This window comes from Desarmillaria tabescens (assembly GCF_030435595.1).
Source record: "Desarmillaria tabescens strain CCBAS 213 chromosome Unknown EV420scaffold_32, whole genome shotgun sequence".
Classification (NCBI taxonomy): domain Eukaryota; kingdom Fungi; phylum Basidiomycota; class Agaricomycetes; order Agaricales; family Physalacriaceae; genus Desarmillaria; species Desarmillaria tabescens.
The window spans coordinates 428,215-444,619 of NW_026848331.1; the positions used below are offsets into that span (position 1 = coordinate 428,215).

General features: G+C 50.8%; 4 protein-coding genes across 4 annotated transcripts; all 4 read right to left on the reverse strand.

Annotated features, from left to right (window-relative positions):
• Nucleotides 1-185: 185 nt before the first annotated feature.
• On the reverse strand, nucleotides 186-2,158 carry EV420DRAFT_1274017 (glycoside hydrolase family 16 protein; the record flags this gene model as incomplete). Its single annotated transcript, XM_060467804.1, has 7 exons — nucleotides 186-276; nucleotides 326-498; nucleotides 552-1,181; nucleotides 1,232-1,254; nucleotides 1,308-1,406; nucleotides 1,466-1,541; nucleotides 1,598-2,158. 7 exons carry the CDS (start codon nucleotides 2,156-2,158, stop codon nucleotides 186-188), a joined length of 1,653 nt encoding a protein of 550 aa, XP_060327860.1.
• A 2,261-nt stretch (nucleotides 2,159-4,419) lies between these two features.
• EV420DRAFT_703310 (uncharacterized protein) lies at nucleotides 4,420-5,294 on the reverse strand. Its single transcript, XM_060483156.1, has 4 exons — nucleotides 5,041-5,294; nucleotides 4,899-4,976; nucleotides 4,804-4,852; nucleotides 4,420-4,751 (listed from the first exon to the last, which is right to left on the reverse strand). The coding sequence occupies exons 1-4, from the start codon at nucleotides 5,061-5,063 to the stop codon at nucleotides 4,470-4,472; spliced, it is 432 nt and encodes a 143-aa protein (XP_060327861.1). The 5' UTR covers nucleotides 5,064-5,294; the 3' UTR covers nucleotides 4,420-4,469.
• Nucleotides 5,295-6,735: 1,441 nt separating this feature from the next.
• EV420DRAFT_1645986 (uncharacterized protein) lies at nucleotides 6,736-7,856 on the reverse strand (the record flags this gene model as incomplete). Its single annotated transcript, XM_060477844.1, has 4 exons — nucleotides 6,736-6,789; nucleotides 6,838-7,043; nucleotides 7,623-7,647; nucleotides 7,701-7,856. 4 exons carry the CDS (start codon nucleotides 7,854-7,856, stop codon nucleotides 6,736-6,738), a joined length of 441 nt encoding a protein of 146 aa, XP_060327862.1.
• A 450-nt stretch (nucleotides 7,857-8,306) lies between these two features.
• EV420DRAFT_1482367 (uncharacterized protein) lies at nucleotides 8,307-9,718 on the reverse strand (the record flags this gene model as incomplete). The annotated part of the gene is made up of 7 exons (XM_060469899.1): nucleotides 8,307-8,387; nucleotides 8,601-8,878; nucleotides 8,931-8,979; nucleotides 9,110-9,233; nucleotides 9,291-9,406; nucleotides 9,652-9,667; nucleotides 9,696-9,718. 7 exons carry the CDS (start codon nucleotides 9,716-9,718, stop codon nucleotides 8,307-8,309), a joined length of 687 nt encoding a protein of 228 aa, XP_060327863.1.
• Nucleotides 9,719-16,405: the final 6,687 nt, after the last annotated feature.

Genomic DNA, 16,405 nt, shown 5'->3' on the forward strand with positions numbered 1-16,405 from the left:
CGGGAAGAATCATCTAGTTTATTATACAAGACAAAGAACGTCTACCTCCGTCTTCCCTTGCCATTACTCGGCATGAAATCCTACTGAGACTGAGTATCAAGACTCGAATTCAGAGGCCCTCATCGTTTATGTCATGGTGCGTGATTATACTAATAGCGAGACACATAAAATACATCCAAATATCATTAACATCCGTCGTAAAGGGAATTACGGGGGAACGTGTACCCTGCCGCATCCCATGTCGTCCAATTAGCATTCGTATAAGCTTCCGCGTGACTATCACAAAGGAATGAGGAAACAACCAGTACAAAAAAGGAAGACATACTTGGTAATATAATCCGCCGTAGGTCTCTTTGGGGGGTTACACGTCAACCCGTTCTCCGTCCCAGCACGTTGATACACGCGCACGTAGTCGATATACATTGAGCTCGGGAAGGTCAAGTGTTTGTAATCCTGCGGCTGGAACGAGAAGGACAGGCCCAGGTTAAGGATGATGTACTACAACAATACACGTCACTTTTGTGCAGCTTCGAGCAAAAAAAGGTGCTTACCATTGGCTCCTCTGGAATAAGCCGCTCGCTAATCTCCACAGTGGAATCAGCTCCGATGGTTCCAGGTGTGATTGTCCACGACTCCACACCATCACTGTACCAAGTGATATACCCCTCATCGCGATTATCCGGATTTGAATACCACTCGTATCCGTATGCCCCATACCCAGTCCCGTTATACAACGTCTCATCGATGTACGTCAGCGCCGACACCGCTTGCTGCAAATTTGATCCCCTATACGAATTGAACTTGGTTTTTGTATCGTCGTAGACAGTCGTCACACTGGTCGAATTATCGAAATAATACTGATAATTGAACGGCGCAATTTGGTAACTCTGCGAAACTTGGCCTTGCCAAATGGTCGTGTCGATTTGGTGTTCGATGATATCAATTTCGGGGACACCACGCCCCGTGCTGGAGGTGGGTCCTGGGTGGTCGGATCCTTCGCATGTGCATGCAGAGAGGCGTTGGCCTGGGAGATAGCTGATTGATGCGCCATTGTTTCCACCGGTGACCGCGGCAGCTGGTTCTCCCGATGCCGTTGTTTGATTCGGGAATGTGCCCAGATCGCAGGAATCGTAGCTGTACGGCCACATTCCTTCCGTCGTGGCGCCGTAGCCAGCGCGGCCCTGTAACCTAGTGAGACTAGCACATCGAAAGGGATGGGAAGAACTCATACCAAGTTTCCCATAGTCCATGCACCTGGAAGCAGTCATCAGAAGGTGTTAAGCACACAAGAATCACCGTAAACTTACCGGGCCATAAACCCGCTGCCCTGGGACTACCAGGCATGCTGATCGAAACTTCGATATATCCAGTAGTGAAGCATAATTTGTTCCATGAGGTAACCATACCTGTTGACGCCTCAATTACGCGGTCCTGTGAGAGCATCGAATTTGAAATGTAAACGTACCGCTCTTGAAATTGAGATTGTGAATGTTTTCCTCCGTCATTGTGAGCACCAACTTGCCATCTCGCGTGATGGCGGCCTGAGCAGCAGCAGAATAGGTGAGAACAGGGCTACCACCTAGTAAAGGAGACATACACTCGGATCATACCACTCGAGATCACCTGTGGGCCAATAGTTAAAGTCAACTGCCTCCCAATACGGATCGTCTCCAGGATAGAAAGTGCGACCATCAGTATTGAACTCGTCACTGAACACCAAGTTGTACTTCTTCCCATCGTGCCCTGTACGCGAATAAGCACTGGTGGGAGTATCCGCATCTATGAGGCTTGGAAGCCCAGGAAGGTCTGGTATCTGCCCAGTGGAATTGATTCCGCCGAGATTGAATCCGGATACAGTGTTGACTGTGCGGGTGTAGTACGTGACGATGGGGAAACCAGCGAATAGAGTGATCAGCCCCACAAGGATGACCACAAGTGCGCTCGCATTCTCCCAGCCGCGCGAGGAGAAAGGAGAGCAAGATCGGTCCATTCTAGCGTCCATGATGGGATCGGGATTATGGAGAATATCATCAAGGTCTGGGTCCTTGTCCCAGACATATTGCGCCTGGGGAACAGTGGTGGTGTTGGTATTGGCGACCCCGTTGGTCTGGACCAGAGGCGCGGCAGGGGGTGCAGCAAAACGCGAGGTAGTGTACATTCCGCCGTCTTGGGCTTGGGTAGGATTGTACTACAGCAGCGTTAGAGAATGATAAACAAGATAGGCGAATACTCACAGAATAAGGACCATATCCGCCTCCAATCATGCCAGTCGCGACGCCCTGGGCAATAACATGAGGAGAGCGAGCGCGTTGAGGCTCTGGCTGATGTTGAGACTGATAGTGTGGTTGAGGCTGGGGCTGAGCTTGCGATGCAGCAGAAGGCGCTCGTTGCACGTCGGACCGTTTTGAAGTTGATCGTTTTGAAGAATGATGATGCCTACTTGCACCTGAACGTGACCTCGGTGGCCCCGGCGTGCTCGGTTCGACTCCAGGTTGACGGCGAGAGCGAGAGCGGGAGGCGCTGGAAGACATGGTAGGAGAAGGCAGACAAGTTTAGTTCTCCGTGTTCCGAATATGCGACTTCACTGTATAGCACAGTGCCGTAGGAGCTAAACACGGACGAACAACGTGTAGTGACAAATGGGGCCGAAAAACCAACGATCAGATTGCAAAGATGGAGCGTAGGTAAACGCGTATATTTGGGACGTTAGAAAGGGCGTGGCGGTCGCGAAAGAAATTTTGTCCTGGATACGTCGAGGTCTTAAGGAGGTTCGTGTTCGCCGAAAGGACGGATGAAACAGACAGAATCTGTTCAACATCGTTGGAGGCAGGGTCCATATGCGTACGTAAGACGCGCCACGTTTTCGTGAACAACGTCAACACTGCTGAAATCGTCCATGGACTTTATACGCGCAGCCAAGCACAGCCAGTAATCCCGAATATCGCTTTTCACTTCAATCGATAACTTTTTAGCGTTGAACATCGTTGAATAACCTGCTTGGCTTGGAAGTTCTCTCTGTTCATCTGTGCTGATCGTTATCATTCCACTGAAGGATGTCACCCGACTCACCAACTCGACGCTCAAGAGTCAAGCTCGATTCTACAACCGCCCTCGACTTGCTTTGAATATTTACGAAATCCTCAGACGATGGTTCGACTTACCGGGCGCCGAACCTCACGACTAGTCGAGCCCTGCTCGAATCCCAATTCATTGCTCCAGATACACTTCTTCACCTTATTCAATCCCGCACTCCAATCTTGACAGAAATCTAGGGACGGAAAGCTTCATCTAGCCTGCCAATTCCCAGAAGATTGTCGACCACCGGTGCCTAGCTTCGACCGCAATCCATGTCGTCGCCATCATCAAGGAGAAGGCTAAATTTGCAATGCTTGGATGAACGGAACATCTGTTGCAGAAATCGGAATTCAGAGCTCGGTCCGCTCGGTCATGGCGCGAGAGTCGCCTCGTTCTTTCCGTTCCGCACCACAAAAGCGAGAGAACAACTGCTGCATCGGCTTTGGGGCAACTGCTGCATCGGCTTTGGGGCAGCTTCTGTCGAGCTTTGGTTAATCTCCGCGACTTGAAAAACCTCCGTGGCCACTTACGTTGCACAACCTCTATCTAGGTGCTTTCTGTGGTCGCACCCTGCTCGGTTACCTTCAGCATCTGAGTGGGGTACCGAGGCTGCATGGTCTTCGTCGTCCCACAAATTCCATCACTTCGACCGACTGCGTTTTCACAAGTATACATTTTCGGGTCCAATCTAGGTTGGATGTGAATATATGCACTTTGGAAATACAGAATCAGATATACCGTTCATTTACGTGCTTCGAGCTCTGTGTTTGCGTGAGGAAATGGTAACATTGAGCTCAAGCTCTATCAAACGCTCATAGGGATGATGGTGGAACAAAGACAGGCGGCCAAGTGTGTCTAGCTTGTCGGTGTACTGCGCCTCTTAGGGGTTCCCCGAAAAGGACAATATTAGCGGTGCGCGACTTACAATGATATCATCGTGTCGGTGATCGATACATCATTACTCATTGTAAACTAATTTCTTTATTCACAATGTCATTATTTTCGAAATCGCAGATGGAATATATCCTTTAGCACGTGAATTGTCCTGTCGAAGACGAAAAATAGCAGTTGCGTTATGCCTTATCCATTCAATATTCTTTGGAGTTTGAGTTGTGTATTTTGAATTGTAAGGTATGAGTGGATGCTCAAAAAGAATAATCTCAAGCACAGAGAGGGCTGTCTTGATCCTGCAATATCCCGATGAAGGCAGCGGGAAATTTCAAAATCGAAACTCCTTCGGACAACGGCCCGACTGTCTTCATCTTTCAAACGTCGCTTCTACATATCGACTGTGAACATGGCAGATGCCCCAGAGTTCATTCTATCTGATATTTTTGCTCCTTCACTTGGGAAGGCCTGATATATCTCCACATCTGCCATAAACGGCGAGAAATCTACGAAATATATGTAGCCTCTGATGTTTGCACGTTATCTCCTGAGGGGCTTCCTTTCTCTCCAGTCTCCGAGTCCTCACGTATCTGTTCGACCGTCTTTCCCATTCCAAACCCGCCTTCGTATCCGAGCCATGTGCTGCGCTCACAATGTGGTCCACGCACGAGAAGTAACAGAAGGCAAACACCAGTCCAGCCCAATGATAAACCTGCTCCAGCTCTCCATCCCGCGGTCAAGAAAACGCGTGAACCAACATCTGTGCCCATCACTTGGCCAAAGAAGAGCTGAGAATAAACCAGGTCATTGCAGTGACTGAAAGGATGCTCGCTATCTTACAGATATTAGGAACAGGGCATTTAGTCGAGTACTGGCATCTGCCGAAATACTGTACAAAGTAAGTACTAGATCAGTGTACAATCATACAAACTCACGTGAATATTAACATTTGAAGCGAGACTTGCAAAATCCGGCAAAAGACATCTATGCCTACAGTAGCCAAAATGACCTTCCTTCAGAGATCAGTATGAGTTCACTACGCTTGATGTTTTCGATGATACAGACAGGAGCACCCACCAAGAGTGCCTGAAAACAAGCATAAAGCACAGAGCCAAGGATCGTGCTATACCACAGATTTATCCTATCAAATACCGAGGCATCTTACCTGGTGTTTGGCCAAGTGCACTTTGGGAGTGGGTGGCAGACGCGGATATAGAACGAGGTGTGATTGCCTAATGGAATACCATCACGAAAAAAATCGCAAGTTATTCCCCCCCACCTGCCGAAAAACGCCTCTCCACACGCCGCCCTTCCTTCAAAAATATTCTGAGAGTATTCTATCTGTACCCCCCCTCCCGACCATGGTTCGGGGAGAATTTTTTGAGATTTGGGGCCCCGAAAGACACCAATTTTCAACGTTGACAAGGGGGTTTACGGAAAAGGAAGGACTCCTTCCGTTTTGAGAAAATATCTTCATTTTTCATGTACATAGAGTATACACGAAACATGTTTGTTCATATAAGTAGATCATTTCTTCGGCTGAAATATGCCTATCTGCGTAGCCGGGTAGGCAGTCTCATTCAGCAGGGGTGGAGGAGAACAAGGGGGAAAAACTTACAATGCACGCGCACACTCTTTTCCTGCATTCTCCCTGCGGAAACATCACCTGAATCAAAATCCTCTCCCCAAAGAAGCTCCCTTGCCGGACGCTGATATGTTACGCCGGCCTCCACAAACGCTGTCCTTGTGTTTTTGAAGGCCTTGACAAGATGTTTGAGCTACAAAATAATTGAGCTTTGATGATAGAGTTGCGCGTGGGTGGGAGAGGTTGAGGTTGAACTAAAAACAGGTAGGTCAGAGTGAACACAGAGCGACGAGATAGACGAACCATCCCCGGTGCATGCCCAACCATCTCCCGCAATCCTCCCTCCGCCATTAACTCGTCCAACGCCCCCTCCGCCTACCAAAGTCCTCATCTCGCTCGCCGGATGACGATACATCGTGTCGGCACGAAATCCAGCTCTGCTTGAAGGAAACTGTCGCCGTGTGAGAGCCGGCGGGATTGCGTAGCTCGGGGAGTGATGTACTGAGAAACGGGTGAGTGCGCACGAACTCGGAGTAACAGGATGGACATACCATCCCCGGCTATCTCTCACAATCCTCCCTCCTCCATGGCCTTGCCCATCCCTCCATTCTCCCTCCAATGTCCAGGTCTTGTTCGCCGGACGACGATACGTCGTCTCAGCGCAAAATACTGTTGTGTTGCAGCCAAAACTGAGTTCTTAAACTCGTCATTTCACGGAGGGAGTCGCGCGGAGAAATTCAGTGTCGGGCTGAGAAATTGGTGAGTGTGAGTAAACCTAGGAGTAACGGGAAGAAAGTACCATCCCCGCCGATCTCCCACAATCCTCCCTCCGCCGTTGCCTCGTCCAACTCCCCGTCCGCCCTCCATTGTCCTAGTCTCGCTCGCCGGACGACGATACGTCATCTCGGCACGAAATCTGGTTTTGCTTGAAGGAAACTGTCGCTGTTTGAGACGGCGGAATTGCAGAACTCGGGGATTGACGTAGGGCTGAGAAACAGGTGAGTGCACATGAACTTGGAGCGAGAGGATGGACGTACCATCCCCCGGCCATCTCCCACAATCCTCCCCCGCCTTTGCCTCGTACATCCATCCCCCCATCCTCTCACCTACGTCCTGGCCTCGCTCGCCGGACGACGACACGTCGTCTCGGCACAATATTCCGTTGCGTTGCGGCCAAAACTGAGTTCTCAAACTTGTTGTTTGATGGAGGGAGCCGCGTGGATCAAAGAATCGTCGTCGGGCTGAAAGACCGGTGAGTGCATGAACAGAGAGAAGCTGGAAGGACATACCATCCCCGAGGCATCCCCCGTCACCTCCCTCAATCCTCCCCATGCTGTCGCTTCGTCCATTATTACCTCCTCTTCACACAGGACGTGGTCTTGCTCACGGGAAGCCGATACGTCGTCTCGGGACAAAATCTGCCTCAAAATGACGAAAAAACCTCCTGCATGAGCATTGAACAAGAGGGAGCGGTCTTCGGTCAGGTGGGGTGCATCTACGCGGAGGGTGAGTGAGTCCCCTTGAACGCGCGCGCAAGGAGTGTGCGGACCTGTGCAGACCTGCGCGTCTCCCGATCTCGATCTCTCAATCCCACTCCCACACACGCCTTTTCGATCAATGCAACGAGCGCGTCCCTTCGTCCAAGGCTGCTCGCCGGATGGCGATACGTCGTCTTGGCTCAAAATCAGGCCGTCTCGGTCGTGGAGGGCCCGCTCGGTGGTAGCGACGTCTCAGGGCTCTCAAGTGACATTGAAGGTGGTCATACCAGCACGCTACAAGGAGATATCTTGTCGTAATGTCCCGGCCTGATGCTGATGAAAAATAAGAAAATTATCAGACTGTTTCTACCATGTGTACAAGCCAAATTGAAACTTACCTTAAAATACATGCACTCAGGCATCCTTCATTCCTCTGAATGCAATATGACTATCAGCCGATGGAAGGGATGCTGTGGTGTCCAAAGATGAGGTGACTACGCGCTCCCCAGGCTTGAAATTTAGATTCTAGAGGAACGATTCGCCTATCTCAAAAGGAGATCGTATCAGCCAAAGTAAACTTGACATAGAACTCGTACCATAGGTACGCATCCAGAGAAGGGTCTGAAATCAAAGGAATGAGCATCGTAAGAGACAAAGAGAGGAGGAGTATTTACGATGGTGGTAGTAGGAAGACAAGAGGTAGTCTCGGCGGGCCGATCAACTCTTGATCCCGATATGGGCATCAACGCCCATGGTGGCTTTGGTGGATGGCCACCGAGGATAAATAAGAGAGAGGGTGTGGCAGTAAATGGCCTGGTGGAAGGAGGCATGAGAAGAAAGGAGGGACAAATACGGGGATTCGAGAGGTGGTGATGGTGATGGTAGGAGAATAAGAGGGAAACGTTTTGATCGCCTTTCAACAGGATTCTCAGAATCAACAAAGTCACGAGAAGACAGACGCGTCGATGAAACGTTCTGGTGCCGGAACATCTGTCAAAAAATTTCGACTTGATGGAGCCGATATCCGTGGAGAATTATCCTCCGCATCTTCCACCGGATTTATTCTTCGGGTCTTGAAGTCACTCTGATTAGCACCCTCAAATATGATTTTATTCACCCTCCAAAATACAATCACACATGGAATACGGACTTGCTAGCTTGGTCCGTAAAGAGACGTCTTGAAATTTTGATGGAGTGTCAACATACGCCTAAGTCAAGAGTCAGCGATGCATGTCAAGATGCACAAACAGATCAATGTACTTTCTTCCTGCTAACGGCCATCATCCCCAACGCGTCGTTTCCTGCACCTTCCACCAACCTGGGTCCCATACGAGCATAACAAGTTCCATCTTATTTTCTTCCTATTCAAGTTAACGTGCAACGAAAGTGAGTCACACATGGTGCCTGCACAACTCAAGAAAGCCCCCCAGAAAAGTGAGCAGACAGAGAACCATCGGGTCGGCGCGTACTTACAAAGGTTTTCATGCAGAATCCGCTAAACGATTGTGTAACACATGTCGAACTTTCAAGGTGTACGGTGAGTGGTAGGATTTTTTCAAAGACGACACGCTCACCGAGGACAAGATGTCAAACAGATATTGCCAGACAGTCGGGTTGGTAAGACGACTTTGACTTGGCACGAATATGGCGGACCCGAAGGCATCCAGGCAGCCGGCGGGAGGTATGGTCATAGCGTACGTCGGACTTCTGAGATCTCTTGATGGTGTGAAATCGAAAATCATGCCTCGATGCAATGACGGTGGCGCCAAGGTGAGATCTTCTGTTGCTGGCATCACGACGTCCAAATTCGACGTGCAAATCCAGGTACGGTGACATCCATTTCGGAACCCCTCTAAATGAACGGTAAGTCAAATGTTTGATGTGAAACTGACGCCGTCACTTACTGATCTTCCCCGCAGTATCCTGATCGACGCGGGGACATAATGCGCTCGCCTTGATAGCATGCACAGTTGTGAACGAGGTTTCCAGTCCTCGTGTCCCCGCCCCATTTCATTTGCTAGAGTCGGGACCACTCTATCTCATCAGTGAGTCTCGATTCCAAACGAACCTTGAAATCACTCACTTTTGGTACACCCCAAGCGCTGTAGCCTGAAGTCTCAACATTGACAGTGTCTGTTCTGCCATAATTGCGGATATCTAATGTGCGTTCTCTCTCTTCTGCTGTCGACTGATGCGGGACCCAGATCCTTTTGAGGCCGACATGATGTTTGTATTTGCGCTGCTACCGAAACGGTGTCGTGCACATGGCAGAGCCGTTGATGTGACGTGGGTGGGTGCCGGGTTCCTGTTTCTGTCCAAGAATTACAGCTAAATCGCCAGGGAATATAGAGAACTCGGCTTGAGGTGCATTCTCTCTCAGCTACAGTAAGTCAGCTGAATTGCGCGTCATACATCGCACAGAGACCTGAACCGTGTTTCGGCGCCATCGGTGCACAAGAAGACACGACAATCTACTTCCATGAAGGGGTGGTATTTCTGGAATCGATGCCGGAAGTTTCAATGAGATATTGAAGGAATTCCGGGATCTTTTAAAACCTGTACCGTAGATATATTGAATATAATTTGTACTTCATGGTTAGCCTAGTCGAAATCTGATCCAGTCACGTTAGAAACTAGTAAGCTACATCACAGAGATAGATAGAACTTACGGAAACGCATCATGATCAACCATAGAGGTGCCACAAGAAGCATCTCTAGTCCCACCCGATTAATGGGTGGACGCCACGGGGAGAGATACCTGCATCGTACCATGCGCTCCTTTCCAAAATAATATCGGCAGATTTGCACCTATCCAACCTTCACTTGGGTGCAAGTTTGCTCCGATGCACGTAAACTTTGATCCTAGCATGGAGCAGAACAACGTCAGAAGGAGAGACAGGAGCATGAATTGAAATGCATCCTTACCTGATATGCGCGGGTTGGTTGACATATCCCATCAAAACTATCGTGCTGCCGAATTTTGGAAGTTTGAATCCATCTTCGAGAGACTGGGGGTGAACGATATTGAGAGATGAAAGCACAGATGGGAGTACAATGGAACAAAGAGAGCCATGAGAGCACGTGTCTGATGCGTTGTGAAACGATTAAATTGCCGGCACTTGATCTTTCACCGCAATGTCCCTCGATGTCCTTGTTCCAGGCTGCAGATCAAGCACACTTCTCGCTTATCCATTTCTCGAGTGTACTGGCTTTATCTGACATATTCCAAATATTCCGTGTTTTGTTTCAACACCACTTGAGCCACCTCAGCTCCGAGTATTGAAACTTGCACCTCGATTGTTTGTCCGAGTATTCTCATCCACGTTTCCAGTTGCTTCTGCCGTCATTCCAAGCTGTTGTATCTTCTGAAGGTGATGGTATTAATTTGATCTCTCTCTCTGTACAAACGGGCCGAAGGTCAAGTCACTCGATGATGTCCCTGATTTTCATCTGTTCCCGGGGAACGTACTCGTACTTTCCCTGCTACGTTTTTCAATCGCGGTTTGTGCAGTGAGTGTACTCAACCATTCGGGGTGGTCCCAATTGAACAATCACTCGTCTGCATAGTATCCTGATCGACACGGGGACATAATGTGCTTGCCCTGATGTCAACCCATCTGCGAGCGAGACTTTCCAGTTCTCGCATCTCCGTTTCATTTGCTAGATTCGGAACCACTCTATCTCAGCAGTGAGTCTCAATTCCAAACGAAGCATTAAATCACTCACGCCAAGCGTCGTAGCTTGAAGTCTCAATGTTGCGCCGTAATCACGGATATTTGATGCACACACTCTTGTGCCGTCGACTGATGCGAGATCCGGATCCTGCCATGACCAAGACAACATTGTGCACACAGAAGGGTCAGTAATATGATGCGGTTGGGTGGAGGGTTTGGGATTTTCCCTAAAAATTAAAGTAAATTGATAGCTAATCACAAGGGAGTGTAGGAGAAAGTATGGATGCAAGCTGCATTCTCTCATAGCAACGGTAAGTGAAGGGTTTGATGTTGAATTTCGGGATGTCCAACGCATGATTTTCAGGGACCTGAACCACATTCTGGTGCTATCTGCGCAAGAAGATATAGCAATCTAATTCCAGAGGAATTTTTATTTCTGGACTCGGCGTTGGGTGTTGCAACAAGGCATTGAAGGAGATCCATGGACTTTAAATAAACCTGTACAATAAACATAGTGAAGATAATGTATATTTCAAGGTTAACCTGATCAAAATCTGATACAGTCGTGTTGGGGACCAGTAAGTGCATTGTCCGCATCACGGAGCCAGATGAAAACTTACCAAAATGCGTCATAATTGTCCAAAAGGCCAACACAAGAAGCCTCTCCTGAGCACGAATACTGGCAGATTCGCACCTATCCAGCCTTCACTCGGGTGCAAGTTTGCTCCGATGCACATAAACTTTGATCCTAGCATGGAGCAGAACAACGTCAGAAGGAGAGACAGGAACATGAATTGAAATATATCAGCTTACCTGACATGCGCGGGTCATCCCATCAAAACTATCGTGCTGCCGAATTTTGGAAGTTTGAGTCCATCTTTCAGAGACTGGGAGTGAACGAGATTGAAAGATGAGAGCACAGAATGGGAGTACGATGGAAAGAAGAGAGCTATGAGAGCACGTGGCTGATGCATCGTGAAACGATTAAGTTGCCGACACTTATTCTTTCGCTGCATCATGCTCATTTCTGGCTGTACTCACATGCTCCTCTTCTCCTTCATCCAGTTTTCGAATGTGCTGGGTCTCTTTGACGTATTCCAAATATTCCGTGTTTCATTCAAACACCGCTTGAGCCACCCCACCTCCGGACATTACAGTTAGTTCCCAGTCCATCAAATGTTGGTCTAGCTATTCCATCCTTGTTTCCAGCTTTAACTCATTTCTTCTGCATTAATCAAATGCTCATGTGTTCCTCGTTTGACAGATGATGGTTAATCTTGGTAGAGAGTGTCAGCTCATCGTATTCCAAAACCTCAATGACGTCGTACTGTCTCTGATTTCCCTCCGTTTCCGGGGAACGTACTTTCCCTGTGTTACGATTATTCTTTTCTTTTTCTTTTTCTTTCCTTTTCTTTTCTTTTCTTTAGTCAGCCGGATTATGCAGGGCGCGATCATCACGGACTGACTGCGCAGTAGTATTTTTAGAATACTCACGTGTATTTAAGTAGAGCCTCAGCTGGCCTAAACCCCAGCTTCGGCTAAGGTTTATTCTACCTAACTTCGAACTCCGTTCTTCATGACTATCTGTCCCATCGACTTACGTCACCTTTGACTTGCTAAAGCGTCGTCTACCGAAGTGCGAGTAGCGACCTTAGTACGATCTAAGTCGATCTGAGTTAGTGGCTAACATTTAGCCGAAGCTCGTCTTCCATTGCCCAACATTTTCCCTTTCATTCTCTTCATTGTTGTGGCACTTTCTGTGCTGCAATTCCTTCTGAACGACCCTCTAGGATTGGTTGTTGTAACCATCCTCCAAGTGTGTCTTGCCTGCGTATACGTCCCATCTCCAGTGTTTGCAGGACTCCTCCTGCTCCTCTGGGTCGGGTTTTTACGCCATCATTAAAAACACGAAACCTTTCATCCTCGCCCTCCAGCTCGCATCCATATTAACAGTCCTGCTGTTGGTATTGACGAGCTCCTCCGATTCCGAAAACTGCGAAATCTTGTTAATGAACGGCTCTAATTACGAGACCGACCTTAGCTTGATTATCGCCCTTCTCATTGTCCTCACCATCCTCGCTGTTTATCAGCTTGCATGGTCAATCGTCGACTTACGCCAAGGATCGATCCACTGACGGATGCCCTGGTCAGAATCCATTCTCGCCGTCTTCACGACTTTTATACTCTTTTTCTTCTCCATTACTTTGTACCAACTTCGCCGTTGCTGCCAGCGGAGACAGATCCGCGCACGACTTCTGCTCCACTACGTTCCCAGCACTCTGGCGTATCCACCGCCAGTAATCGATATTCCCTCGGCATCCCAACAGACAGTAGGAGATGTCGAATCCAACAACTCCGGGGGATCTGGAGGATCCCTCTACACATCGTCGCGACACAGCTCGCGATCCTCAGAGTCGAGCACCGACTCCTACAGAAGCGCCTCCAGCGCAGCAGCAGACTCCATCGACATCACCGATACCCGGGGGGTATTCCTCGACCGAGGAGACTCGCCCTTACCAGGTCTCTTCGACCAGTCTCCAGTCCAAGGCGAGTCTGGCGACGGCGGAGACCGAGGACAAGACACCAGGCATCTGGTCGAGGGCGAAGAGACGTCTGATACCGAGTTCGAAGGGGACGAGCTCTCCAAGTGGGAAAGAACCAGACTCGACGACCTCCTCAACGACCTCTACCCGAACGAGGAAGAAGATGCCGCCTATCTCAGAGACTATTACAGCGGCAGGAGGAGGACAGACGCTCTCTGGCAGAGCGAGAGTAGAAGATACCGGGTCGCCCAGAAGGACGACTTCGACAGCGATTCCGGAGAGCTTGGCCTCGGAGCCTCCGCGGCTACCACCAGTTCAGCTGAGCCACAGTCTCTTCCAAGGTCCTGGCCGACCGATAGGGGAGAGCCAATTGCCTGGCACCCCGCTACCAGCTGGGTCTACGCCGACAGGCGGGAAGAGGCTCTTGTGGCCGGAGTCACGACCAGAGGAGAGTCCGACCAGGTCTCTGAAGGGTCCGCAACCCCACCGCTCTCTCCCCCCATCACCACGGACGAGCCGGCGAGTGGGGAGCTTTGGAACGAGTTCCCAGACCTCGACAACGAGGAACTTGGAACAATTACCGCTTCCGAGCGACTCGCCGGAGTCTCCAACTGGGAGCCGTCAGTACCCTCGAGAGCCTTCGCCGACCCCGTCCCTCTTTCCCAGCGTCCATGGCCGCTACTCTATCACACGTACGTCGAGTCCCTCAGACTCAGACCCGATGCCAGGCTCGCCCCAGACGTCGAGGCCAGAATGGAGCGAGGTAGAGCGCATGACGCATGCATCCGACGAGCCGAGGAGGATGCCCTCCAGAGGCCGGATGGCTGGTGGGACCTCCCCCTTGAGCCCGACGCCACGCCTGCCGAGGTCGACAACCGAATCCGCGCCACCACTACCCGGTACAGTGGAGCCACTCGAAGAGCCGGCACCGATCTCGAGGCCAGAAGAAGAGCCTGGAACTCCTACCAGGCCGAGATCAGCGACCAAGACTCAGACATCGGGAGGTGGAGGCGCAACAAGGAGCTCGACCAACTCGCCTGAGAGAGGAAGGAGGCAAAGGATGCCGAGTCGTCCTCCCAATCAGGCCCTCGAACCGACGGTAATGGCGGCGGTGACACAGGTCATGCTCAGGGGCCCTCACCCTTGGCCTGACATTTTTAACATCCTTCCCTGGCACGGTTTATATGAAATCATCATGGAGCATATGGAGAAGGACCCCCAGTGGCTGTTTACGGACGTGGGGGTCGACTATCAAAGCGCAAAAAGCATGGGGGATGTGTACCTCATGAAGAACATCCTCGAAGTAGAGACCTGGCACTGGGCGGCCATTGTGTGGAACATGATGAACCCCGAGGCGCCTCAATGTGGGTGCGAACTGTATCGTCGCCCTCAGCCAATGCCCAACCCGCTAGAAACCGAAGAGTTCTGGGCGGGTGCGGGGCTGGACGATGACGACATGGACGATCCCGGCGCGGGACCCTCAGATAAGGGTAAACAGTCCACCGTACCACCTCAACCACCTGCACAACCTCCACGTTGACCCGCATACCCAGGCGATTACCCCCCGCCTGGGGACAACTATCGACTGCGGTCACTCCCGCGACCGCCAAACCCTCCGGTACCGCCCCTGGTGCCTTCGCCCCCGGATCCGATTCCTCCCTGGACGCTAGCCGCGGGGAAGGATAATAACCTGTGGAGCGACGTGAAACCCAAACTAATCACGCAACCAGAGTACTTCACAGGGGAGTCCGAGGATATCAATCGATTCCTCCACCACTGTGAAATGTACTTTCAAGTTTTTCCACTACATTTCACGATGAACGACCAGGGCCAGAACCCTTACCGCATTACTTTCGCGCAGGGGTATTTACGGGAGAAAGCGAAGCAGTGGTGGGGTGACCAGTACTACCGCTACCGGGACGACCAAGGGCATTGGAGATTTCCCACCTGGGCGGAATTCTCCCACGACATCATGCAGGAATTCCGAGAAGTAGCGGAAGTCGCGATCTGGAAGGCTGAATGGAAAAAGGTGCGACAGTCGGAGTTCAAGTCCGCAGTCGAGTTCTTTGCCAAATTCGAGCGCCTGGCCCACAAGTGCGGAGAGTTCGGAGACGAGAAACAGATGTTCGAAGCGGTCGAAGCGGCGATAAGGCCGACGGTGCGCAAGACGGTTATGCATGGGGACAACGAACGCCCCACAACCTACGCGCAATGGAAGGTGCGAGTCCTAAGGATCGACGCCAACTATCGATACGATGTGGCCCAAGGCCTCGCTAGTAAGACCTCCCCAAACCAAGGCGGTTCGGGTCAAGGCAATCAAAATCAATCGAAGGGTGGCTCTAGCGGCGACAAGAAGGACGCCACAGGAACCACTTACAGTGGCGCAGGGCAGCCTATGGAGATGGACAAGCTCCGATCCAACAAGCGCTGCTTCAAGTGTGGGAACACGGGGTGGAGCCCGAAGCACAAATGCCCCGAGGACAAGTCGAAGTGGCTCCCCGTCAAACTCCCACCTCGCAAAAAACCCAACGTCGCTCGCCTCCGCCAACTGCTTGCTGAAGCCGAGAAGGAGGAATTAGGGAAAGACACGAAAGTCGAGGAGGTCAAGGAAGAGAAGTCGTCAAAAGACGAGCCGGCGTCGAAATAAGCGATTCGACGACGTCGGCCAAGGACTTAGTTTCATCTGGTACGCAACCCTGTAATACTAGTCGGACTCATAGTACGTATGTAGGTACCCCGTTCGAACAATATATCAACTTTTTCGCCGCGTTACCAGTTGAAGAAACTAAGGATGAGGAATCGCAAAACGCTAACGGCGTAGGAGGGGATTTCCGCCACTCCGCGCAGCCTGTGCTCAGTACTGAACCCCTAGGGGCCGTCCGAGCTCAGGAACCCCCGGCTCACCACACAGGGAAAGCCCCTCGAGGGCAGAGCCCCCTAGGTCGAGTCTCGACTGCACCCCAGACGTGGGGAGGTCACCCCGGAGAGGGAGAAAGGCCGACGACCCAGCCCGCTGGGCCTGCGTACTTGTCTGTGGGTCCGTCTGTTCCAGTGGGAAGCGCCGGAAAAGCAGCTGAGGCGGTGAATTCGGACGACCACCCTCACTTAGTAGCCCCTACATCGGCAAACGGTGAGGACCGTTCGAAGGAGCCAATATGTGTG

Excerpts from the sequence above, each read along its gene's own strand:
- EV420DRAFT_703310 (XM_060483156.1), bottom strand. The coding sequence starts at position 5,063 with ATGCTTGTTTTCAGGCACTCTTG. Across the intron at positions 4,977-5,040 it reads CTTGTTTTCAGGCACTCTTG|GAAGGTCATTTTGGCTACTG; the intron begins GTGGGTGCTCCT and ends TGATCTCTGAAG. Across the intron at positions 4,853-4,898 it reads CTTCAAATGTTAATATTCAC|TATTTCGGCAGATGCCAGTA; the intron begins GTGAGTTTGTAT and ends TACTTTGTACAG.